Consider the following 27,985-nt stretch of genomic DNA (forward strand, 5'->3'; position numbering starts at 1 on the left):
GTTACAGAGCCAGGCAAAATGCAGCAAATTCTTTCCGCAAAGGAGCTGTATACAGTTCCATCATATGGTGCCCCTCATGTTTGCTTAGAAAAAAAGAAATAGAAAACTCGCTTCCTTAGCCAAAATTCTGTTTAGGGAGTGAAGGTCTAGGGGAGATGGACAAAGAATGAACCGGTTCCTTCCAGCTGTCTCTCTCTACTGCATCCAACTCTGGGGAAGCTGCTCTATTCCAATTCTGCAGCAAAATCCTCCTGTGCCAGCCCACAGGAATGTCATGGAGGAAGATAACGCTCACAAGGCTTCTATATTTTCGGTGTCAAACTGGAGTAGGATTTGGAGGTTGGCTGGAGGACAGAAACAGGGGCCAGGATGCCCAGAAGTGGAGGCAACCACGGCAAACTACAGCACTGCTTCTCTGCGCACACTTCCTGAGGTCAGCGTTTAAATGGACAGGTTTAGGGAGAAGTTTATGTCTGTCATATTACACTATATGAGTTCCACCACAGCTCTGTGTAGACTATGCTATGCCTATGACGCTGGTAGAGCCAATCATCAAAGTACAACCTCGGAACATTTTCTGTGATGCTGATCACTAGAAAGAATGGATAGCCAACGTGGAGCATCGAGATGAGAAGCAGCTTTTGCAATGGTGTTTATTGTCGTGAACATTTTCACGGAGGTAATGCAATATTATACAGCTAACTATACGGTTTTATTAAAGAATCATTCATTGCCTTGATCCTTTCTGAAGAAGGTCTATGTATTTGCGGACCCGAATATTCTGCCGATGAGGAATATTTTTCTCTTGGCAGGAATCCAAGCATCAAAACGTAGGCTTTTGTAGCTGTGGTGAGTAATCTGTCAGCAGGGAAACCATGACAGCCTAGAGAAGGAAGAAAAGAAAAAATCCGATCACATTGGAAACAGATACTCCATAAAAATAAATAAGGGGGAAATATTTTCCAGCTCCAAAGTCTTGTGTTGAAAATTATCGTCCTGACAAAAACTGCACACTTAGATTTATTTTCTAGAATTTCTGATGATGAATCAGGAAAGAGCTGAAAATCAGTTAGGATGCTCTGTATTGTAGCGGACAAAATGTATTAATGGACAGCCGAGGAGAAATTCAGACAAAGCGTTTAGATCAAGTGCTGAGGCCTTTTTGGCGTGTTATATTGTATCCTCGGCCACTGCTAGGAGGGGCTGCAGGCACCCAGGCAGCACCCGGGCTTGCTCGTGGATTTCAGCAGGACTTCCATCAGCACCAGCGAGAGCCACGCTAGAATAAGGACTTCGAAATTCGTCGCAGTTTAGCTGTACTTTCTGTGGTAAAACATGGAAAACCCTCACGGAGGTTAACAGCGTGTCATCCACCCTTCCTGCCCTCCCCGAGTACTCCAACAAACCTTAGTGAAATGAGCGCAGTGGGAACATCAGCTAAATAACTCCTGGTGTGGCAGCGGCGCTGCCGTCCCCCCCACACCTGTGTACGTAGCAAGCCCTACGCTTGCTTGGCTTTGACAAGGTATTACCTGGCACACACTGTTGTGATTTCACAGCAATTGTCTGACTGCAAATGGTTGTTTTGGCCCAGAACTGGATTTACAGGGGTTCTCCGGGGGTTGTGGTCTTGTTGCCTGTCCTTCCTTTCCCTTCAGCACTGCTCGAGGTGACAGGCAGTCCCAGGCACACAGCGGGGACTGAACACGCGGCTGTGCAGCCCCTCGCTGCTACCCATGTCGTAGCTGCGCTCAGCCCTGTTTGGAACTACAGCTGAGCAAATAATTTATTTTTCAGTTTGCAGCCTGAGCTGAAAGTGGTAAAAAATAATATATAAACAAGACCCGTACATTCATTGTTTTTATAGCTTGATAAAATAAATATATGACATTTTTCTTACCCCCCAAAAAACGTGCAGCTGGAACCCGAAGTAAAGGGTTTATTTTCTTTTTAAAAATTAATATTTAGGGCAATTAGAAACATTGCAATATTAAAATAAAAAAATATGAGCACTTTTTTGATTTTTAAGGCCAAAACTATGAATTTAAGAGGCACTTGTTAATAATTTTTACTATGTCCAAAGCCTGAGTTTTTGGTAAATACAATACTCAAACACTTACTCACTTGGAGCACATCTAGAGTTCATGTGAGAGCTACAACAATGCCATTTCTGTTGTTGGTTTTTTTCACCTCTGAAAGCTTTCACTAGCTTTGTCAACACGACGGTTCTAAAGCCAGCAATAAATAACAGGCTACTGAGATCTGGCAGTAATTTTCTGAAATTCTAGGAATGCTGAGAGGGGAGTTAGGGTTTATGTTAAATGCCAAGTGTCCTTTCATGGTTCCCATGGATCACTCAGTATTACCCACACCATAACTTTCCAGGGTCTTTCAAAGCTTTGCTCCTGCAGCGCTTTCTCAGGGAAAGTTCCCATTGGTTTCAGTGGCAGTTTTTCTTGAGAGGAAACTGCAGAATCTCTAGCTTTAAGTGTTTGGGAAATTGCACTTTCTAAGACCTCTTATAGACCAGTCCCTGGGACCTCAGCATTTAACATTTTTGAAAACTGAGCAGCTGAGTTAATTATTAGAGTAAACCCAGTGATTTAAATAGCAAAAAACTACAGTTTATACTGTAGATTTCACTTAATTATAAAAACTGGGTCATGCAACAGCACATTAACATCAAAACAGGTCACATTTGTGTCCAGAAGTATTTGTGCTACATATATATGCCGCCTATAGTCAAAATCGTGACGTGCTGTGGGGTGCATTTGGAACATATGTATTAACATTTACTATTTATTGAGGAACAAAGCTGAATCCAAGCCTGTAGGGTAAGGCAGCATAGGAGCTGACCCTAACCTCTAACTACTGCTGTCCTCCTTTTTTTACCATAATTGTCCATTTTCTGTTTTCAGCCTCTTGGAAAACCAATGATCGTGAAGAATAAAATACTTCATCATCAACTTCTTCAGGTTTTCTGGGTAAGCAATGTAAAAAAGTCCAGTTGGAAGCAGCAGATTTTGCAGTCTGTAGATCAAAAAACATATTAAAGTAAAGAAATATGTGAGGACATTAATAAAATCTTTAACTAGTATAAAGGTTAACAAATTTTATATTAGCTCCCACTCTAGTTACTTTGATGATGAGCTCAGAAGAATTCCACTGACTTCAAAAGAATTCCTCATCTGTGAATAAGATGGGAATATCCCCATTTAAGTCAGAAAGAGTTCAGTGTTGACTTCACAAAAGACAAATTTTTACTCCTATTTTTCTGGCTTTAGTAGGGGAGTAAAAACTCCGGTGACCTAGTGGATCAATAAAGTGCAATCTTTATTTGAATGACATACAGGAATACAATGCTATCAATAATTGCAACAAGAACATACTAAACCGTGATTTTAAAAGCTACAATTTTTTTTTTTATATTGTCAATCATAATATATTGATCTAATACCAATGAACAGTTAAACCATTTTAGGCCAGTTCAGAGACATACCCATCAATAGTATTTTGTGAACTTATGTTAAAATACAGTCAATTAGACCAGTAATTCTATCAGCAAGGATTATCTTGGACAATTAATAGTTTATGACTTTACATTTTATCTAACTGATTTTGTGCTGATAATGCTGCCCAGGCATTTATGAGTTAATCTGTGAGCTACTCATTCTAAATATGATATAAGGGATCATTTCTGGTAGCAAAGAGGAGATGCAAAGTTAGAAATAGTTTTTAGGTCATAAAAACGTAAAGGGTTAGCTCTCTTGCACTGGTCGTGTTCTGGAGTTAGATCTTGTTGGGAAGCTCTGAGAGAGGCCAAGCCATGTGAAGTGTATAAGATAACTCAAACTTCGTTACCTTTGTGAATTTTTCAAGCTGGAGGGAGGTTTGCATGTGGTTGTTCCATGGCCCCACTCACAAAAATACCAAACCCATGCTTTTCTGACATTGATTCTTATAAATACAAACTGTAAAAGCATCAACAAAAAACTAAATCTAAATTTTTACCTGCATTGTAATCTGATAGCCTTGAAATGCCTTTAGTCTTTCTTTCTTTTCCTCTTCTTGTCCCATACTTACCCACGTATCTGTAACTAAGACATTGGCACCGTCTGCAGCTTCCAAAGGGTCTGCTGTGAGAAGTAGCTTGGTGCCATACTAATGTGAATGAAATAAGGAAGACAAGGAAAACAAAGAACTTCAGCTTCATTTATAATGACAATAAACTCTATTCAAGCTACTATCTTAGGCTATTTCTTAGGCTCCTACCTCTCTGGAGTATTGTTCAGTTATTTTAGTTATTCTGGGGTCTGGTTCAAAGCCCTGCCGAAAGAGAAAAGAGATACCACTCTTACCACTTAGAAAAGAGATTATAGGTAACATATTACGGAACGTATGCAAGATCTTTCCTGATTATTAACACTGGCTAGAAAAATACTGATTGAACCATTTGCCATGGGAAGAGGAATGTCTTTCGGAACTGTAAAACTTGAGGAAATTATCTTGATTTTGTTGAAAGATTTTTTTGGAGATAAACTGGTGGAAAGTGTTCAGATAAGGTAAGAAAAATTTATTTCAACAGTTATAGAATGAAATGCCTATACATCATTTAATTTTTTCTTCTAAACTGATTCTTTGTTTTACATTTTATATTTTAATGCAACGGAGCATTCTAAAAAGCTGCACCACCAACCTGAACCAACCAAGATGCAACACTTCCATCAATCTATCTGAAACAACTTTCACATTTTTTTGGGGTGGAGAGGGCATTGGGTGACTTTGTAACAAATGGAATTATCTTCCTCTGTGATTTATACTGCAGTCATGAATTCCCCATAGCCCTTCTGAAGTTGGACTCAGTGGAATTACTCCTGGCTTGCATAAAATAACTGAATCAGGATTCTGAACCTTGGTTCTGAAGGCTGACACTCAAGATACATGCAAGCACCACTTGCTGAGGCCCTTGGGAATTATCCAAGAGGCTGAGATGAGAACGGGTGAAGTTTGCCTTCCTTACTCCATGTGCATGGCTTTCTTACCTTGGGAGTCGCAATACGCAGATGCATTCCCAGCTTTGCAGCACTCGTCATGATGGAGTGGAGGACGTTGTTTCCGTCCCCGATCCAGGTGATGGTGAGCCCATTCAGCCCACCATAATGCTCCTGCCAAATGAATCAGGCAGCCCTGGGGTTATGTTCCGTGCGAGCTGAATGAGCTGGTGCCATAGGCAGGAGGCAGTGATCACGCAGGTCTGGTGCAAAGAAGGCTGGCCACCTTCCCATGGTGGCTGCATGGGACCATAGCTTTAACTGAACTCACTGCAGCTACAAGATGGTCAGGGAGGGAAAGCCCCCTGCATCTTACATGAAGACCCAAGTGCTGCAGCTTCCTCTGATGAAGGACACGTTGACACATATGGCATATGGTGAGGCCCAGGCTTGAGAGACACAGCACCAGACGTACAGTAACTTTGGCACCAAAGCTGTACAGCCATGGTTTGGTGCTCATAAATATCAGTGAATGGTAGAAATTCTTAATTTACAGGCAGTCCTAACGCCTAAGATAGCGCTCCTTTCAGCCTTCCCCAAAACTGTGAAAACATCCCTATTCAGGTTGGGTTGTCTCTACACAGCATTCCCGGTGGCCACGGCAGTGGCCATGCCCTTGGGGTGCGTCTTAAGCACCAGAGCTGTACAGGACAGCAAAGAGCAATACTTGGAAAGCAGCTGTGCCACTCATGGCCTGCGGGGTTTGCTCTCTGTTGTACAGCCAAGAAATGCAGTGATTTTTTTTTTAAAGTGTGGGTTACCCAAACTTGAAACAGCATTACAGCGTTAACTGTAGCTTTGCCTGATGGCACTTACAGCCCGTACATGTGCAGCAGCTCAGGCACTCAGCCACCAACAGATAAGGCCTAAGGAGGAACAACAGTAACAGGAGTTTCACATTTCCAGAACAAGACAATGTGAGGCCCTTTAAGCAAGGCTTGTTTTAAATATGCGCGTTCATAGGTACTTAAGTTGACACCAGAAATTTTGTAAAGACATAGCCAAATACTTCTACATGCCTGCTCTGTCCGACTCCGCCTCATGACTGAAAAGACTAAAGGCATGATGGACAGCCTTTTATTCTTAGTTCAAAACTGGGCCATGCTACTATTGCATTGTAGTAGCTGGAAGCCAGGCAGCGTTTCAACACTTTGTGTGACATGATTCAATGCTTGTCAGAGAGGATAAGCATCCACGTTGTAGAGCTGTACTAACTGGCAACCCTGCAGGCAGTCGCAGCAAAGATGCCAAAAGACGGAACAGAAGGGCTGGGACTACTCTCTCCTCTCCTGGAAGCGGCTTCTCCTAAACAAATAGTTGTGACGTTGTTGCAGAACAAAGTTATTGGCATTTCTGCCAGTGACCACAATTTTGAGTCAAAAATAGTAGCACTTGAAATATTGAATGACATTAAAATGCTAGTGAAATCTAAACCTCTATTAAGAGAGTCCTAGGCTGCCTACAGCTTAAGGACTCAAACTATGGTATTGTACAATTATTGCTTTTTCAGTTGAAGTTTGTTAGCAGCAGGCTCATGGGCAGAGCTGTGATGCAAGGGCGTTTCCAGAAGAGCAAAGCAGGACTTTGTGGACACGGAAGTTACGCAAGTCCATAAGCATCTTTCAAAGTCCTTCCACAGCTCCTAGCAATGGTGCTCCTAGGAGAAGGCCAAACTAAAGCATTTATTTAAGGGGTTGTTTCCAGCTAGGGCTTAGTGATAGCTGAGACATGAACCCACAGACAGGAGCAAATGAGACAGCCCTGCCTTCTTTTGGTCTTACTGTTTAAAAATAGACATTGCAGCCTGTAATGCTCAAAGCACTGACTAGTGAGTCACAAATACACTGCTATGTTAAATAACTTCCACCTTATTACCAGCTGCTACTCTGCATTAAAAGCAGCACAGTGAGTACTAAATACTTCTCTCCATTTTCCCAAGCTACTAGCCATTACAGATAAAATATGAAGTGCTGGAAATGTCTGTATAATGACCCTCAATCTGCACTCCAAATTGCAAAGCTGCATCTGCAGTGACTACTATATAGAGTGGACAAAGCTGAGCTAATCTTAATGAAGATGTTTAGCTAATGGAAGGAGTCATAGACAAGGCAGAATCAAGCTGTGTGTGCGCCAGTGGAGCCTATTTTATCTCCTGTGCTAAGCTTTATGCTGCCACTGGTACACTGCTGCTGAAACTCAAACCTCTTCATGTAAAGCCAGCTCACTATGGCTGTGACTGTAGTGCTTATGCGCATACATCCTCAGCTTCCAAGAAAGAGGAGATGACTGTGTTGCTCAGAACCAGAAGGCTTTGAGGCAATACGAAAGCTACTGTATATGAGACATACATCTTTTTTTCCCTGTTTTACGGTATACGTTTATACGACTGCACAGAGAAAATCCTGCTAAAAGTGTTTTGCCACGATGGTAACGCTCTAGGTTAAACGAGAACCTTTACAATACATGCTGACCACCTGAGCTTCTGAGGATATTTTTCCCCTTACATCCCTCGCCAATTTTTCCAAACTCTGTTATATTGATGTAGGCATTTTACCTGCTTGGGTGTTCTGCAGTTTCTCTTTATGTGTGGAACCTGACTTCAAAATATTTATATTCCTAGTAAAGCCACACAAAAATAACACATTTAGAAAATCTAAAGCCCTTCTCCTTTATGAAGGCCTCTTTGGCAAACTAGTGACTGCTGCTAGTGACTGCTGCTAGTAGTGCCACAAAACTTGGCTTTGCTATTCTCATGAAAAATCCCTGCTAAATAATTAATGGCCATTTTACAGTCAACTTTCTCATCCTCATGCTTCTTTTACAATATTTCATTCTATTCTTATCCATGGTTGCAGTGTATCAGCGTATCAAATCCTGGGAAAAAATAAGCACACTCAGTGATTTACCACTGTTGTATGTTTAGAGAAGGTTGGTTTAACTAATTAGAGACATTTGTGACTGCCTCTGCCTGGACTTGCTTCCAGCTCGGCTGAAACTCTGACACCATTATAGATTACTTCTGAAATGTTTGACCACAACAGTCATAACAGCCCTCAATTAAAACAAGCTTTTGAATAATGAATCAATAAACTGTCAACATTTAAAATGGAAAGCAGGGGACTAGTCAAAGCTCTAGCCCTTAGGGAGACACTGTAATCCAGCAAATGAGAAACTGGGCAAACTTGGATCTACCGGCTCTCAAATTGAGCTGAAGGCAGATGCTGGGCCAGTCATCTTGCTTACTTCTACCTTGGTGTTTGTCATGGTTATTTCAACAGTATATTCTAGAGGATCAGTCCAGGTCTTAGTTGGGATTTCTAACTGTTAGAATAATGATGATGATGGTGATGAATTTGAAGACTATAATAATTTGAGCTCTTTGGGTCACACATTGAGGAGAAGTTGAAAATATATGGCAGTCCTCCAAGCTGGGCAACACTGTAATTTGCTACGCTATTTAAAAAGGAATCACTGATGTATTTCTTACGCCAAACATTTCTTTCTGAAAAAGAAATTTTCCTTCAGACCAATGACACAAAACGCTAGTGGCATATGGATCCACTCTAATTACCAGTCTGGCCATCCTGCAGTCTTCAAGCTAGCTGATTTGGCCGGTGACATTAATATCAATTGAATCAATGTCAATACCCGGTTCATCCCTGGAATAAAAATTGTGTGATGCTGCCCTCCAGCCAAGCTTTGCAGAGCAGAAGTTGTGAGCCATAGCTCCTGCCCAGGAGACCGAGAGGCACTGGGTGGACTCAGCAAGTGGTTGTTACATGCCTCCAGCACAGACAGAGAAGTAAAGTGGCTCTGCAACTCACTTACAGAACCAGTGGTACTACGCAACAGCCCCTTACTAAACTCCTTGCAGGCAGTACTTGGATAACACCTTTTTACCCTGCCAAAAATCCCACTAGAAGTTTGATTGTGGTAAGTAACAACTAGACCCTGTGGCTCCCACTTCTTCAAGTGTTAACCCTACTTCTGTGACCTGGTAAAGTTCATTACATGATTAAAACACCGTTTTATTACATGCTACTGGCTGTAAGACCAGTCTTCTCCACCTCAGCGTACAGGGCAGGGAGGAACAAAGGCAGCAGACAGGCAGGTCAGAGAGGGAGAGAGCAGGCAGTGCCAGCACCCACAGCGCTGCTGAGAGCCCCCCCGCCTGCCGCCTCTCTTCTGGGTATGAACGCAAGAGCGGAGGGTGGGTCAGAAGCCAGAGGCGCAGCATGCCCTTGGCAAAGTGGGGCAGCCACCCAGCTGCTCTCTAAAGATCTCCTGACAAACTCTAGGTTAAGGAACATGCTGGAAAGACGGGGGGAGAGATGGGCACAGCTGGAGGAAACAGTGCTCTGCTTATCATGCTGACTGGGAAAGTGCTGCAGATTTTAAGAAGCTTCCAGGGCTGTCCAAAAGCTGAGCCATTCCTTGAGATCTCTGTAAGCGTTCGCTTTGTCATGATACCTCTCCACTTCAAATGTTTCTTTTGTTTGAGCACCAACTCTTATAGTCCTGTTTCTTCATCATGTAAAATGGGCAGGGACACTCTTTCCAAAGAAGTCCTCCCCAGTGCTTGATGCAACAAGGACAGCCACCTGCTGTCGCTGCTGCCCTAGGTATTCAAACTAAGGAAAATTCCAGCCTGTGGGCTCATGTTCACCTGGAGCTTCTACTGTGGCTGCCTTATACAAGGAGGAGGAGCAGAGGATGATCAACAGGGCATGTACTCATTCTTCTGATCTCCACAGGTTTCTCCCTAAGATCGGTGGAGAAAGAGATGCAGCTCTAGAGGGTGACTGAGATGCTTAGTGGTCTCTCTTCATTGACTGGAGATGGAGTACAGGGCAACAGCACTCTGAACTTTGGTGCTGTAGTCAGCGGCCTGGATAAAACCAGGTTTAGGGGCAGAGACATCAATAGCTGTGTAGACTATGAGTCACCGATTATTCCTGAAGCCTTTGTATCACAAGTGACAAAATGCTAATAACTGAAGTGTTTGCAAGACAGACCACCCCCCAAAACACAACAATAAGAGTCAGCTGGTTTACAGTTGCACACCGTGTTTAAAGGAAATTATGACATTTAACGATTGATGACATTCTTATTACAGCCTACTGTCTTACATAATTTGAACAGTTCATTGAGGCTGTCTCAGTGTGATCTCACAAATGTACTTTATCCTGAGTTATGTGAAGCATTTTAGTCTAAAGTTCACTGATTTTTGCTGGTGTCTTCACTTTTAGTTTTGAAAATTTTATTAAAATACTAATCAAAGCAAAGGAAAAGTTTTCACTAAACATGAGTCTTTCAGTATTTAAAGTTTAATGTATGAATAATTTGATACTACTCTCACTAGATCTTTTCCACATACTGAATGTCCCATAGCAAAGTCTTCAACAGCTGAGAAACACAGCTGAATGAATAAGGAAATTATTCTGCCCTCCCTTTTACAAGCAGTGTGATTTTTATTCATTCAGAAAGTAAACAAGGTCAGAGGAGTTCATCATAGTTGTCAACCAGCACTGCACTATAATAATCTTTTTTATAAGTCAGTTCTTCGATTGATTGTAAAACAGCATAGTCCTTCTGTTCACAGATAAACATCTGGTATTCTATGTGTAAAACATTATCCTGCTGTCAAATCAAATATTTCATTAGATTAAACTACAAAATATGATCATTTTTATCTATTCTTTGATGTGAGCAAAGTTTACATAGGTTTGAGTGCCTGAACACTAGGCATTTGCACTGGTAGCATTAACTGGCTTTTCAAAACAAATTTGTTCAACCAATTTCCTAATATATGGACAGTGATTCTTTTTAAACTGTTCACAGGTTAGGGTGGAATCAACAGTGAACTACTGAATTTTTTTAAGTTAGTGGAAAAACTTCCAATGGCTTTGGTTGAGCCAATACCTCACCTTTTTCTTAATTTGTAAAGCCCCCTGCACATTTTTTGAATTGCAGCCTAATTCCAATGAAGTACTTAATTTTATGCTTAACTTCAGTCCCACTACAGCTGATAGGACTAGGTAATTGTTTTAAATTAAACAGGTCCTTAATTATATTGCTGGATGAAGATCTCTTTAAATAACAAGTGCCATGTAATTACCACTTAGAAAAACCTAGGAATAAATGGTTTTCATCCCAACTTCCCCAAATACTTACCAAGACCAAGACTTAGAAAAAAAAAAAGTTGTTATTAAACAGGGATTATATCATTACCTGAAGAGTTAGGTAATCGGCTAAAATCTGGAGAGGATGGTATAAATCAGACAATCCATTGATTATTGGGATTGTGGCTTCTTTCGTCATTAGGTCCAGATCATTATGCTTATAAACGCGAGCCAAGATTGCATTTGTCATGCTGGACAGCACCCTAGAGGACGGCAGAAAATACTCAAGTCAAACATAATAAATATAATCCTGTTGCACTCTTCAGCGTGCAACACATTAATGAGAAGTGGTAATGAAGCAAATTTTTTCAGCTATCTGAATAATTTATCATGCCTACATAACACAGTTAAATGCAGACATTTAACAAGCTGCTAATAGGTAAGCAGTTTTACTGATTAACAAACTATAGTAAGTAAATGAGAACTGCTGCTGTATTTTATGTTGGTTTTTTTCTCTTCAGCTTTTGATTGTAGCTCCAGATGCAACATCGATAAATGTTAAGGTATCTGAACTAAGATAAGAGATTGTGTGACACTAACTTTTGAAGAATTTGATAACTTCAGAAGAGATAAGATTTCTTGAGCCTTTTAGCAAAGGACAAATGTAGCATTGACTGAATATTAGTGCCTCTGTATGGTAGCCTGACCTTTGTGAGGATTAGGAATACAGATCTATCTCAGATTACTGCATTTATTTACTGATCTTAATGAACACAGAAACAGGAGGCAAACATAACCAGCCTGTTCTTTCTCCTACCTACACACCTGTGTATTGACATACAAAATATCAACGTTAAAGTAATGCTCAGGTTTGAAACTCGGTATACGGGTAGGAGTCACTGTACCACGCTGGCCTTAGCCGCGTTTGCCGAAGTGTGGAAGACTCAGAGATTAGCATAGCGCACTCGGTATGCTCTGAATTCCTCAGATAAATCAAACACGGATTGGAGCTCTGCATTTCTCTGCATTTCTGTGTTTTAATCAGGCCCTGAAGCATGACTTTGAAGTAGCATTTTGTATTTTTCCATGTTATCTCTAATAGGACATCAAAACAAAACAAGGAAGAGCCTGAATAGAAGAGTATGAAAAACCCTTGCGGTATCTATCTTCCTGATGAGCCATGAAGAATTCTGGTATCTCCTCTTGTGGAAATATGGTTGTTAATGCCACGGCCTTTACACAGACAGATCTCCTGATGGAGTCAGTAACAAATATCTTCTACTGACACTAGACATTCCTCACACAAGCAAAACTCTTACAAAATGTTACAAGATTCCCTGTAGAGAGCTCTCTGAAGAAAAGACTGCCAATAGCAGCTACAAGTTAAAAGGAGGTACTGAACAAGGTGTCTACTGATTGCAAGGTATTGGAACTGTTGCTGTTTGTGCCATTATTTCTTCTTAGTTCACAAGTTTCTTTTTCTGTGTGTGTTTATTCTAGCTTGAATCATGTGACTGTGGAAAACCTGTTCTGTTCTGAACTAGGTATCAGGGATGGGATGCATAGTCCGTTTTATTAGCCATCTAACAGGTGTCCATCCTAAACGAGCCATAGCCGGTCCCACCAGTCAAGACTAGGACATTGGTCATTTTTCTTAGAGATTTTTAGGATGTCAGGACAGCTGATTCCTACTTGATGTGACTGATATAGAATTTCAAGATGGTTCCTTCACAGGGCATGGCATTAGAGGAAATTCAGTCATGATTAATTACCAGCTAGTGAAAACTGCTGGATTTTCTTCCTTAATCTGTTGAAAGTAGATACTAGAATTATGAGACACTTACCAGCAAGACATCAGACAGTCCTGCCAGCATTTCTAGATGTCATATCTTATAGTAGGAAACCCAGGTGGAAACTGGGTTTATTCTTTGTGAACTCAAAACCAAACTGAACTCAGAAAAAATAAAATAGACGTCATCTGAGGAGATGAATTCTCCTGTAATTAAATCTGTTTAAAGGAAACCATGTAAGGCTGGGATTGCATAGGAAAAAAGACCTGGCTAGATAAGAGTCATTAGTAAAGATGAAATTTTGGAAGGTGAGGGGGAGTAAGTACAGGCTCATCAGGTGACTTTTCGTTTAAGGTTCCTGTGTTATCACCAACTACAAAGTCTTTTTTTCCTTTTTTTTTTTTTTTTTGCAAGATTGTGAGCCTTGAACTTCAAAATTCCAGAGCTTGGAAATGTATGAGTGTATTGGAACGCTGCATATCTCCCTTTTCAAAATAACTTTTATTTCTACTGAGAAAAGCTGGAAATTTTTATTCAAGTGTATCCTCTGAGGAATTCAAAATTAAACACAAATAAAAGTGTGCCTTTTTGGTGTGTCTGATCTCTGAATTTGAAAATGAGGCATTTACATATATTTTTTTTAGAATATTGCTATCCAAGGTAGTTTTGCTTTTGTTTTGAAAGTATGTATCCATTCAAAGGGTTTAAATTTCTGGCAAAACTACTTCATTGTCATTGATAGTCTTACAAGGACATATATGGTGGACGTGTTCTCAGTAAGCAGTGACAAGTAAACCCATTCCCCCATAGGTGCAGAGATTCATCCCCTAATAATGCCAGTGGACTGGTAAAATCATCCTACGAACTCTTCAGTGCTGTCACTGAACCTTACAGCCATTGAGCTGTAGTGGTGCACAATGGAACTGCTCTGCAGCGGAAAGTACAGATGCACTACTCCTATTTCATTTCACGTAATGTATCAGACATGCTGAACAGCACTGAAAGGCTTAGAGCTCCTTAATGGGAGGTAACTTTTGGCTACTGTGTCATCATAAATGTAAATGTCTTGTGAAGCATGGAAGAACTGTGTTATGAGCCGGTAATAAGTCACTAAAATATGTTCACAGCAGAAATGCTTTCAGCCCTGACCTGCAGCAATTCTAATAAAAACTGGGGACTTTTGTAGACCTATGCCCCTTTTGTTTTAAGTCTCAATCTCAAGTACTTCTAAGGCCTTCAGAGCCTAGACACATGGCTGTAAATATTTTGAAATACCAACTGAACATGAGCCAGCAGTGTGCCCAGGTGGCCAAGAAGGCCAACAGCGTCCTGGCCTGTATCAGAAATAGTGTGGCCAGCAGGAGTAGGGAAGTGATCGTGCCCCTGAACTCGGCACTGGTGACGCCACACCTCGAATCCTGTGTTCAGCTTTGGGCCGCTCACTACAAGAAGGACGTTGAGGTGCTCAAGCGTGTCCAGAGAAGGGCAACGAAGCTGGTGAGGGGTCTGGAGCACAAGTCTTATGAAGAGCGGCTGAGGGAACTGGGGTTGTTCAGCCTGGAGAAGAGGAGGCTGAGGGGAGACCTTATCGCTCTCTATAACTACCTGAAAGGGGGTTGTGGCAACATGGGTGTTGGCCTCTTCTCCCAAGTGACTAGTGATAGGACGAGAGGAAATGGCCTCAAGTTGCACCAGGGGAGGTTTAGATTGGGTATTAGGAAAAATTTCTTCACCAAGAGGGTGGTCAAGCATTGGAACAGGCTGCCCAGGGAGGTGGTGGAGTCACCATCTCTGGAAGTGTTCAAAAAACGTGTGGATGTGGCACTTCAGGACATGGTTTAGTGGGCATGGTGGTGTTAGGTTGATGGTTGGACTTGGTGATCTCAGAGGTCTTTTCCAACCTTAATGATTCTATGATTCTACAGGCATTCTTTTTTCATTCTTACATTAACTGAATGAGGTTGGCGTATTATCCTTCATTCACAAGAAATGCCAGGTTGTTCTTTTGGGTAAACTGCTCAGCCTTTATTATGCAAAGTCAATAATAACTCTGTTAATGAGAGCAGGAGTGAAGCAGGGCATGTGGGGCTCTGCAAGGACTTGGGAAAGCCCTCACTCCACTGTAGGACGTGAGTGCTGTGACTCAGAAGAGGAGCAAAATCCGCAAATCAGGGTCATAAATAGGGACTTGACCTGGAAGAGCAAGCAGTGACAGAGAAAGGGGAGATTAAGGGTATCATGGGAGCTTTCTCCACAGAATGGGGACTCCTCCAGAATGGCTGAAGAATTGCTTGCTTCTACTTTTTGCCTTATTTCTTGTATCTTACTGTCTTTCTTTTTCCCTTTCGCTTGTGCAGTCAAAGGTCATTCAAGAGACTGTGAACCACAGATTTAATGGTCCTTTATTATCCCATTTGGGGAGAAGAAATGAAAACTGGCCTATACATAGCATGTCCATTTGTGTATCGGAACACACCTGGATTTGCTGCAGCATTGGCATCTGAATGGCAGAAAGCCTCTGGATGACAGTCCTACATGTCTGGTGGGATGGTGCTTGGAGAGGTTACTGCAGGGGAGCACTGCATAAGGACCCTGACCGCATCCTTCCCCTTCCTGGAGGCTTGGCTGCTGGGGCTCAGAGCCAACTTTGCAATAGTGCAGCTAAGGGCTACCCCTCATCACTCTGATGTCAGGGGTTGAGGCTCCCAAACAACACCACAAGAAGCCTCCATCAGGGCCAATCCTCTTCTCTTGGGAGTCACATCTCTTGTAACCATCCCCATGCTTATCCTGACCTGGACCCCCACCTGCAGGCTGATGTCTCAGCCTGGCTTTGACCTACCCCCATCCTCACAGAGGTGCCCGATGTGGGGCACAGTCGGGGGCTCTGGCTGCCCCTGACTGCCTCCGGGCTGTGCTGCTCCCTGGCTGGGGGCAGTGGGATGGGTGCTGGCTGAAGAGGCCCTACCCTGCCTGACGCAGGGGGAGCCCCTGGCACCCAAGTCTTCCCAGTCCCCAGGGAGCCACCAGCCCACATGGCACCCTGACATACTGCTCTGAAGAGTCTCACTGTTTGTCCTTCCCTCCCTATTCACAAGTGCCACAGTGCAATCTCACATCGGCCCCGGTAAATCAACCCTTCCTTTGGCTTCACCTGCCACCTTTGGTGGCACTGCAATCCTTCCACATAATTTTGTCTTGGAGCCTGAATTCATTCCTTCCCAAATGTGTCAACTCTGCACTTTTTCATTCATTCATTCTCTACTGCTCTGGTGTGTCCCACCTCTTCTCAATTTCAGTTCCTTTAAGCAGATGTAAATAGCTGATCTTCATCTTTCCAGCCTGGCGTGCTGGTACCCCTTCTCACCTTGTCAGGTTCTGTCTCTTCAGTCCCCATCTCTCAGCACCAGCCTCCCATGTCCCTCCTACTGCCCCACTGCCAGCATCCTCTCCTTCTCCCCATTCTCTGCAGAGAGGCACTCTGCTTACAATGGTCCAGTGAGAATGGAAGAAAAGGCAAGATGCTTGGAGAATAATAATATTTATTTACATCAGTGTGAGGGATTTACCTTTGATATGTTTCCCATTCACCTTTAATATGACATAGTAAGCTATGTATGTTTGATTTGAAAAACCCTCTGTCTCTCAGGACAATAGAGTTGTAGCAGGGTTGCATGTACTCTGAAGCATTTAAATAGCATACTTTGATGAAGCTATAGCTGTCCAGCTTAATCTGGCGCTATGTCCCATGATGTATGAAGAATTTCTTTTGAGGGGATGCATTTGAATCCCATGGCAGTGTATGAGCTCTGCTGAACTGGCCCCACTGGCCACGGGACACAGTAGCCTAATGTACCTCAGACTTGACTGTTAAGTCTCAGATTAATCTGTTCCCTTTGTAGGCCCACAAGTTTACACAATTTTCTTTTAAACTTGTAGTTACCAAAGCAAGGCAGTGGGCCTCAGTTTTGTTGAAACATCTGAACACTATTGTTGCAGCTGACTTCTTTGATACTGGTGGAGTTACGTATCTAGCAGGCAATGAGAGCTAAGTACTTTCAAGCCCTAAGAGACTGAAATTTTGACTTTTTACTATCAACACCCATACATCTTCCACTTCAGTAGTTAAAAGCAAGAAAGTTTGGTCTTTTTCTTACATTTTCCTTGGACTTCATCACAGAGAGAACAGCAACACAGTTCTCAAACAATCTCTCCCACTGACTGTGAAAAATGTAGTATACAGCAGAGGCAATGGAACTTCAGCTGGCTGACTGTATATTTTGAATTGAGCCTGACAAGTTTGACAATGCATACCTTTCACCGGAACAAAAAGGACCTTTCAGACACTACAAACCTTCCAACAGCTGAGCGTGACTGAATCAGCCTCAGTCTGCAAAAGGGCTGCCTAGAAAGTAGCACAATACTGAGATTGGATGAGTCTTTGGTACATGGAGTGCTATGAAAAACAGCAAGAGCGCCTGCAAAAGATAACCTCATGTTCTGCCTATTTTCTGCAATGTTGGCGGGAATCCACTGGAGAAAAACCTTGAGCTGGGTTCTTCCCTGCTATGGCAATGGGGATAGGCTGCTATCTACCCACCCCTGCATGCATGTGGGACTGGGCATGACTAAGATCTTCCAAGGAATTGGAAGAGAACAAGGGATTGTTCTCTGCAAGAGAACAATGCCATAGCCAAGCCTTCACAGCAGTCCTGACAGTGGGTACAGCTGTGGAGGTGGGCCCATGAAATCAGAAACTGGCTGCAAAGTCTTGGTCAAGTTTGATGCTGCTGAAATAGGGGGATCAGAGTGGCCTTCAGTGCTCCCCTGTCACTACAGCTAGGCTAAGGCCCACCAGCAGCTGGCCTAACTAGGATTTAAAAAGTCTTTTCTTTTTGATTTTGCTTTTTGATTTGCCAGTCACCTGTACTTCTAGCTCCATGAGGAGCAACAGAACCAGAAGGTTCTAGTCTTGTTTGAATGCATGTGCTGACATCAGTGGACCTATACTACTGAGGTTCATAAAATGTTTCCATTTGTATGCCACTCTCTCTGTAAGCCAAATTTGATAAAAATATTTCTCGTTGTGAGATGTTTTGGAGAGATAGGGTGGATGGAATGATGGTATACCGAACTACAGATTCTGGGAGCTGATCTGTAAATATTTAAGAAATCTGGAGTGCCTTCTGACATTTTCTAGAAATAAAATATTAGTTTCCAAAATTCTGTGAGACAGGTTTCAGCCTGATAAGCTACCAAATACATAGTGATCAATCAAGTGACATTTTACCAACCTTGCTGTATCTGTGAGGCTCTCATTAGTGCCCAGATGTATGTCTTGTGTAGTAAGGAAGCAAGGATGTCCTCCGAGGAGAGCAAATCCTACAGTGAGGACAAATAAAAAAGAAATTAAACATCAGCACCTCATACTTACAGGCAAGATTTAAAATCTTCTTCATATAAAAGATATTTACAGCAATAAAACTCAGCAGGGCACCCAAACGGTTCAAACACTTAAAGTCTGACACACAAGACACAAATAAATGTATTCTGGAATAAAACCACTTCAAATGTGATGCTTTGCTGAAATCCTTAAGCGTGAGTTATGATGTGTGCTCATAGGAACAGTCGTTCAAGCTACAAGGCACATATTGCCAAAAGCATCACCGTGGCTCCCTGTTAAGAGCTAGGTAATCCATTCATCATGCTGAATTTCTACTTCAAGGGATTTAGCATCCTAGAAGGGCCATCTGAGTCACTAGATGTAATTCCACATCCTTGCAAGAAGCTTCAAGTATATTCAGTCAGATAGAAAACACCAAGTCTCCTCATACACTATAACAAACTTGAGCTTGGTCACAAATTACAAAGTGCCTTAAAAATTATAATGTGACAGAAAGAAAAGGAAAGATCTTGGGCACTGCCAGCATCCCTCCACCCTGCAATAGTTAGGAATTTACAAGGTGAGCCAAGAAACTGGAAGGATTATGTCTGAAGAATTAAATCCTTTCCTGAACAGGAAACCATGGGAAGACCTGAGTATCATGGAAGAATATAAAACACTTTGGGGAACTTAAAAGGTGTCTGGATACTTTGAATAAAGACAAATTACATGCTAAGGGCAACTCTCAGGTTCTGTCTTGCCTTAGTTCCGTTGCACCACCACTACAAAGCTACCACAAGCAACCAGCTAACACAGACAAGGAGGAGAACAGCTTTTTTTCACCAACACTTGAGTCTCCCTGCATTTGCCTGATTTAAGCCTAAAGCCTCCCTCCACTGAATCTCAGTGTAAAGTGCATCGTGGCCACATATTGGGAGGATGGAGACTGAGGGGGCCTGTTTTATGAACTGTCACAAATGGTTTAGCATAAGCCTAACACAAGAAAAAAAGATCCTACAACTGGGGACGTACAAAGTGTAGGCTTTGAACTGGATTGTAGGTAGACCTGTAAAGCATTTTCTGTGCTCTGGGGAAGATTTTCCACAGAAGAATAACTCCCTTCTAGTAGAGAAATTGTCAGGGAGATCTTGCCCTGTCACTAATATCCCTGATGGAGGAAATTTCCAGAGAATCTCGGTGTGGACAAACTAACCTTGTTGAGACAACAGTGAGGGGGAGTGAGCCTTTTAGTGTGATGAAAATCTAGAAGGAAACCCATCTTACTTTATTTTCCAGGAAAAGAAAGGCTGCATACAGCACAGAAGAGCAGAGACCCCACTTCTCTACCAAACTGTGATCTCTTGGAGGTGCTGTAACAAATTTCGTGTTGTTAAAAAAAAAAAGAAAAAAAGAGGAAAAAAAAATAAAGAAAAAAAGGTTAAAAGCTGCTTGGGCTGGTTGTAGCCATTAGATGGCACTGCAGACATCGCCAGGACTGCAGCTTCAACATGTTTTTACAGGCCTGTCAAAGATCAAAAAGTTGATCCCCACAGCTACTCTTCAAAAAAGCATTAAACCAGGAGTGAACACTGAAACCTTTCACAGATAAATCCAAGTAACTAGGTTCAGGCAGCAAGCCTGGGCGCCACAACTGGGCCCAAACACAGAGCAGCCTTACTAACTTCTATCCAATGCGGACATCAGGGTTGAGGTGAGGTTTTCCACTTTGCATCAGTTCAGCCGGTCTCTAGACTTTAAAATGCAATAGATAAAAATAATACTGGCAGATCATTGCCTTTTGACTGCCTCAATTTCCTTAAAAGTCAAATTAAAAATAACGATGCTCCAGACCCCACCTGAAGGGCAAACATCTGCTCTGTCCAGCCAGTGTATACTCATTTTATTGAATGGGCCTGATTTTACTTTCCCCTTGTCACCATTAAGTATTGCTCCAAATCTCAATAAGATTAGAGTCGGGCATAACAAACTTTTAAGGATGAAGCATCACTTATTTGACTATTACTTTTTGCTGTTAGAAAAGCACTATACATTTGCTGGTTGCTTTGCCCTCCTTTCTTGGTTATTCAGAAGCATTTTTTTATTAAGGCAGGAAAAATATTTAGGTTTCCTCAAATACTTTCACCTCCTCTCCACAGCTCAGACACAAACACTGTATTTATGGGAATGTGTATGCAAACTGTTGCCTAGTCATTACAGCCTATCTATTCAATGCAAGTTTTTAACTCAAGACCTCAAGGATGAAATGTTGTTTGCAGTAACTTTTCCCGTCCAGCTTCTTGTGGTTTGTTTCAAAGTCATATACAATTATGTCAGTGATTTATCCCTGCAAGTTCCACACAATACAACATTTTAGGCTTCTAAATGCATACACTTTGGTAGATGTTTCACAGTCCAGGCAGGCTCCCATGGACATGTTCTGTTTTCTATAAATGATGCCCAGGTAGAAAAAGAGGAATCTGGCCATTTATTCAGAATTACCAGACGTCAGGCAGCTCAGAGCTACCACCTGGAGTCTGTGTACATAGCAGAATCCTAATGTGTTGGGCTTTCTGCTCATGAACTGGCCATTTGTGCAGGGCCTGGGAACATATTTCCATCCAAAACTTTCCATCTGGAAATACAGGAGCTCTGTGCTCTAGCTTTGTATATAGTTGCAGAGAAAGAATTTTTGCTTCAGATTCTTTCATCCAGACTACTAGTAGAAAGAATAAAATGATGACTTTTGAAGATATGCAGGCACCAATCAGCAAATAAGCACACGCTGGAGTACTGTGTTAAACTGGAAAATCTAGTCCTCTTTGTTGTCACAAGCTGGTCATATCCAAAGCCACATGCAAAGTGTTTATATGAATCTTGGTATCTTCAACAAACTATACTAAATGTTCATACTGCAGAGCCAGAATAGATTATTATCTCATGTCCACACTTGTCACTGCTGTTAGTTTTCAAAAATGGACAGTTTTATACCTCAGGCTGTGGCATATTTTTGAGCCCACTTATGCAAATTCTTTCACATAGGACACAAGTGCTGGTGGTTGTACAGACATGGGTGAAATCTCCATTCCAGCCTGTCCCTGACACATTAGGTAAGTGGGACAAAGTGAACCTTCTAGTTCACAGGTTGGATACACAATTGTGGGGCTGCCCTGCCATCACCAGGAGACATACACAGCCATCTTCTCAAACTTAAAGGATCTTTTTTTGTATTTCAAGACATCTGCATTTGGATTTGTTAGTTTCCTCACTGTCTGCCAGGACTTACAATCTAGAAAGCATTTTTCAGTTTAGACTGATAACAAAGAACTCTTCTAGGCAGCAATTATAGGAATATTCCTAAAGTAGAAACCTAAAAACTGATAAGCAGTTTTTAAAGCTACCCCTTTAAATGGAGAGTGAGCTAAAAGAGTACTCTTGCCCCTCTGTAATGTGGCCAAGCTAAATACTGCTAGCCATTCCAACGAAAACCAGATGCTGTATTCCTGCCATGTAATACCGTTCCCACTACATGTATTGGGTTTGCATGGCAAGGTTTTGGTAGCCGTGGGGGTTGCAGGGGTGGCTTCTGTGAGAAGCTGCTAGATGCTTCCCCAAGTGTCCGACAGAGCCAGTGCCAGCCGGCTCCAAGATGGACCCACCACTGGCCAAGGCTGAGCCCATCAGCAACGGTGGTAGTGCCTCTGGGGTAACAGATTTAAGAAGGGAAAAAAAATGGCACGCAGCATTTGCAGCCAGAGCGAGCCGTGAGAATGTGAAAACAGCTCTGCAGACACCAAGGTCAGTGAAAAGGAGGGGCAGAAGGTGCTCCAGGTGCCACAGTAGAGGTGCCTCTGCAGGCTGTGATGAAGACCACGGTGAGGCAGGCTGACCCCTGCAGCCCACGGAGTTCCACGTTGGAGCAGATCTCCACCTGCAGCCCATGGAGGACCCCATGCCAGAGCAGGTGGATGGCCAAAGGAGACCGTGACCCCGTGGGAAGTCCATGCTGGAGCAGGCTCCTGGCAAGACCTGTGGACCCATGGAGAGAGGGGCCCAGGCTGGAGCAGGTTTGCTGGCAGGATTTGTGACCCCATGGGGACCCATGCTGGAGCAGCCTGTTCCTGAAGGACGGCATCCCGTGGAAGGGATCCAGGCTGGAGCTGTTCGTGAAGAACTGCAGCCTGTTGGAAGGACTCACGTTGGAGAAGTTCATGGAGAACTGTCTCCCCTGGGAGAGACCCCACGCTGCAGCAGGGGAAGAAAGTGAGGAGTTCTTCCCTTGAGGAGGAAGGAGCGCCAGAAAACAATATATGATGAACAGACCACAACCCCCATTCCCTGTCCCACTGCACCACTCGGTGGGAGGAGGTAGAGAAATAGGGAGCAAAGTTGAGCCTGAGAAGAAGGGAGAGGTGGGGGGAAGGTGTTCTAAGATTTGGTCTAATTTCTCATTATCCTACTCTAATTTTGATTGGCAATAAATTAAACTAATTTTCTGAAGTTGAGGCTGTTTTGCCCATGACAATAACTGCTGAATGATCTCTCCCTGTCATTATTTCAACCCATAAGCTTCTCACTCTATTTTTCTCTCCACTGTCCAGCTGAGGAGGTGGAGTGATAGAGTGGCTTTGGTGGGCACCTGGAATCTAGCCAATGTCAAACCCACCACACTATGTTAGAATATATGAAGTGATGTGATTATTTCTGTGACTATATGTAGTAGTCTTCAGGCATGGTCATCATGTTCCTCTCACCCAGCTGTGTAAGAGGAGTGAATTGGGAGTAATTCCACTGCAGTCAGTGGCAGTGAACTTTGGTAAAGCTGTTAAGACCTTGTGTATTCCAGATCACCACAAACGAAGGTATAGAGAACTTTTCTGCCTATATTGTTTCCTCCCCATTTCTACCTGGTGACATAGTGTCTGCATTTAGCATCTGTGAAATGGTTGGATTTATTTATAATTTGTTCACTAAAATGTAACTGCAGCTGTATATTTTAAGAGTATCAGTGACAATGAGAATATTTTACATCAAAACTATAACAAAAGCAGGGCATTCTCCTTTATGCCATGCCTGATGATGTTTATTTTACAAGTAATATATGACCATGTGGAATATCTTTGTTTTCAAAAAGTATGCAAGATTTTATACCCATTATGGGTACAGGATTCTGACTGCAAACAGATGACAATTTCCAGTATAATAGCAGAGCTGTCACATTTTCCAATACAATAGCCAGTGATAGCAATAAATATAGTAGAATTCAGAAAACTGGATTTACTTTGCCAATACCCTATGGAAGTTACTTGTAGTTCTTCATTAAACTTACAACACCACTACCACTCTTAGAAATGGTAAAATAATATGGGTTTCAGAAATATGCATTAGGACAAGATTATATTTGTTCAAGAGTGTAAAGCAGCAATGAATTATACCACAAGGAGCTGTACATTCTTGGTGACTGGGTAAAGTGGCCAAAGACTGAAGGAAAGCAAATGTCACCCCTATCTTCAAGAAAGTCAAGAAGGATGACCCAGAAAATTACAGGCTGGTCAGCCTCACCTTGATCTCTGGAAAGGTAAAGAAAGGTCAGCCTCACCTTGATCCCTGGAAAGGATGACTGGCCTGGTAAATAAGGAGAGAGCAATGGGTATTGTCTACCTGGACTTAATTATGGCCCTTGATACTGTCTCCCATAAGATCCTCATAGACAAGCTGCTGATGTACAGGCTGGATGAGCAGTGAGGTGGGTTGAAAACTGGAGGAATGGCTGGGTCCAGAAGGTGGTAATCAGTGGCACAAAGTCTATTTGGAGGCCAGTGACTAGTGGTGTACCCCAGGGGGCAATAGTGGGTCCAGTCCTGTTTAACATTTTTATTAATGATCTGGATGATGGGGCAGAGTGTGCTCTCAGAAAGTTTGCTGATAACACAAAACTGGGAGGAGTGGCTGATACACCAGAGGGTTTTGTTGCCATCCAGAGGGACCTCAACAGGATAGAGCAATGGGCTGTCAGGAACCCCATGAAGTTCAGCAAAGGGAAGTGCAAAGTCCTGTACCTGAGGAAGAACAACCCCATGCACCAGTACATGCTGGGAGCCACCCGGCCAGGAAGCAGCTTGGCAGAAAAAGGTCTGGGCATCCTGGTGGACACTGAGTTGAACATGAGCCAGATATGGCTTTTCAGCCAAGGTGGCAAATGGTATCCTGGGCTGCATTAGACAAAATGTTGCCAGCAGGTGGAGGGAAGTGATCCTTCCCTTTTATTCAGCACTGGTGAGGCCACACCTGGATCATCCAGTTCTGGGCTCCTCAGTACATGAGAGACATGGATATATTGGAGAGAGTCACTATGTCCATGTCAGCAAAGGGCCACAAAGATGACTAAGTGACTAGAGCACCTCTTGTATAAGGAAAGTCTGAGAGCTAAAACTCCATAGCCTAGAAAAGAGAAGACTTAGAGGAAATCTTACTAATGTATATTACTACCTGAAGGGAGGATGCAAAGAGGATGGAGCCGGGTGCTTTTCAGTGGTGCAATGGGCACAAACTGAAACACAGGAGGTTCCCTTTGAACATCACAAAACACTTTTTTACTGAAAGGCTGATTAAGCACTGGCATATGTTGTCCCAGGAGGTTGTGGAGTTTCCATCCTTGGAGCTATTTAAAAGCCTTCTGGACATAGTCCTGGGCAACTGGCTCTAGATGACCCTGCTTAAGCAGGGGGGTTGGACCAAAGGACCTCCAGCGGTTAAATATATAATGGTGTTCTATATAGGCATAGGGACAGCAGGGCTTCTGAAAACACTTCCATGGTGTTAATATATGGCAACAATCTCCTAGACACTGCACAGAGCAGATTTTGTAACAAGCGCTTTTCAAATCTCTGCTCTTTTATAATGAAATTTCATCTGGTTGTTCCTGAGAGTTGCAAAGTTTGTTTAGATTAATCTCACCACCAGAACCTTGTCCCATAAGTGACCTCTTTCAACATACTGAAGGTGCAACTCGTGAGAAATGCTATTTGAGATGGTTTGGGTATTTTATAAATAAACACCCCAATCCATTTCAATGTCCACTTTCACTGGACATTATAAAGTTGGTATTAAATTAGCTTATTTAGCTAAAAGGAACACATGTCACCTCACATTTGTTTTGAGTTAGAAATTCCAAGGGAGAAGTCATTTATGTTAAAAAGCCGCTGAAATATGTAGAATTTCCATGGTCTGAAAAAACTTGAGTCTGCCTTGGAAACAAAGTCTGAGGCTTAGGGAACTTAAGACCAATTAACTGAAGATGTGAAGTTAATTCACAGAAGTTAAACTGCATTAGAATCCCTTGTGGAGGCTCTCACTCAGAAATAAATTGGTTTTATTTCACTGGAGCTTAATTCCTCTTGGATGAATTTATGTGCATTAACTCCCATCCTTAAGTTAATTCATTTGAATTTTCCTGAGCTTCCCCCTTCCATGAGACTTCAAAATCCAAGGACTAAATAGTGCTTCCCTCTGAATACAGAAGCATGAAGGATAAACAGATTCAGAGAATTCGTCATTACCTGCCCATGTACCAGTATGGCAGGCAACTAGAAACTGGACTTAAAAACTCCGGAATTAAAAGATGGGTGGTCTTCACAGAGAGGGAATGCACAAGTGAAACCCATTCATAAGTTCTGCTTATCTGGAGAAAACAGATAGCAACAACAAGTCTACATAAATACCAGGATCAGCAGGTAAATGGCTGTGCCAGAGAATAAAAAGGCAAATTCAGAAATGCTTGCAGATAACATATCTGCTTCTTTCTTCCATTATTTTTACCTTCTCCCTTACACCTTGTAAAGAAATGTGAATGCTCAACAAGTGTCCTGTCCCTTCACCAGGGAGAAGTCAACCTAAGGGATATTGGGTCAACTTAAATGTGAGAAGGGCAGGCTTCTTCTTCCTTAATGTGTAAAAATGTACCCATCAGACAGTCACCAATTCATAGTTATTCCTTGCTAACATGCAAGAACGTGCATGAATTATTTCAGTGGTCCCATTGACATCAGAACAACTACCATATAAATAAAGATATGTATGTGTTTCAGTGTTTGGGGGACTGTATCCTAAAAGAATAATGTGCCAGTGCCTGATCTTATTAGGCTAATACCCTGGAGTCTCCATCAAGCTATCTTCCCCTGTAGGTAATGATGTTAAATTTTTTCCCCTAATTTATATCAAGGCATTACTACAATTCCCAGTCTAAACACATACTCTGAAATGTGACAACGGTAATGCATAATACATTAGGAAAATATTTATTAGAGTTTGCACGGAACTAGATTTGTGATGCTTACTAAAACAGATGTTAGGAAATATGCATCTTGCCAGTACAACGAGGAGCTTACACCCAAAATGCTTACTTCTGCCTGTTACTTTATTTCTGATCTATCATGTTTTGGAATGATCTGGCGAACTTTCAGTGACCAAAGGGATGTGCTTGTGATATTAATATGCAAGGTGAAACACAATTAGCTACCATTCTTTTCCTATTTTTGCTTTCAAATTTTAGGTTCCTCCTGAGTAGAAATTGCTAAATACAAAATTATGCAGTGTTTTTCAGTACATACTCAGAGTCTACAATTTCATATAAAATCTGACCGTGCCATTGCTCAGACCTACCTGTTTCTGCAGATAATCTTGTTCTTGTGCTTCTCTTCTCAAAAATCATGGCCAAAGACTTTCCTTGCATCAAAGGCAAATACTGGAACATGAAAATTGAAGGCATTTCAATTTTATAGTCATTATACACTTTACAGTGTTAAATACTTCTTCCAGATTTTAATTCAGCATTAGAAAAATTACACAGTTTTTTTTTTAACCATAGCTTTGTTCTCCTGACCTTCAAGGAATTTATTAGCAGTGGAAAGGTTAAAAGGAAAGAAGTAATTCTAGGGGCAAAAAGCAACTGCATTTTGGCACTCAATTTGAGCTAGCTTTAAGGAGAACCCTGATACTAATTTAACCCCATGCAGGGAAGTGTCTTCTATTTCCTACATTTAGTGCTGCATGTACACTGTGTGTAGATGGATGGATGGAGTTAGCTGACAACAGGGAGTTAGCTGGGAAAAGCTGTTTAACCTTTTTACTTGTGAAGTCCTCTGAAGTATTTAAAGAATATCCCTGAACACTTTACAGGAAGTACAGGAAGGGTCTTTGATTTGTAGCACATGATTTACAGATTTAAGAGCTCAGGTAATGTTGCTTAGGACAAGACAGCTGAATGGCTCATCCCCAATACTCTTCGGAACAATATTTATTTCAGCATCTCAGTGACCTAAATGACAGCTAAAGCATTTTACCTCTCCTTCATGCTTTATCCTTTGTTTCAAATCTGAGGCCATCCACAGCAAATACTTCAGCTCATCTGCTGTGTAGTTCTGTAGAGTAAGGAGGTCACGACCTTTCAGATGAACATTCATTTGAGCTGGTGGCCCACACCTGTGTCAAAAAGGCAAAAAATACACACTTTTTGTCATTTGACACTGAACTGTGCTCATGCTAAAGCCAATGAGCAAGCAACTGAAATCTCTCCCACTGCCTTCATTTGACCCAGATGGATCAGCTCGATGGACTGTGTTAAATACTGTCAGACAGACACAA

The 27,985-nt window shown here is 42.2% G+C and overlaps 1 protein-coding gene across 1 annotated transcript; it reads right to left on the reverse strand.

Moving 5' to 3' along the window:
• Positions 1–823: 823 nt before the first annotated feature.
• OTC (ornithine transcarbamylase) lies at positions 824–27,813 on the reverse strand (the record flags this gene model as incomplete). Its single annotated transcript, XM_082014362.1, has 9 exons — positions 27,685–27,813; positions 27,005–27,086; positions 18,258–18,345; positions 11,283–11,436; positions 5,043–5,165; positions 4,273–4,326; positions 4,012–4,161; positions 2,893–3,030; positions 824–883 (listed from the first exon to the last, which is right to left on the reverse strand). The coding sequence occupies exons 1-9, from the start codon at positions 27,802–27,804 to the stop codon at positions 824–826; spliced, it is 969 nt and encodes a 322-aa protein (XP_081870488.1). The 5' UTR covers positions 27,805–27,813.
• Between the last annotated feature and the right edge of the window lie 172 nt (positions 27,814–27,985).

Source organism: Phaethon aethereus, assembly GCF_964289735.1.
Source record: "Phaethon aethereus genome assembly, chromosome: 1".
Lineage (NCBI taxonomy): Eukaryota > Metazoa > Chordata > Aves > Phaethontiformes > Phaethontidae > Phaethon > Phaethon aethereus.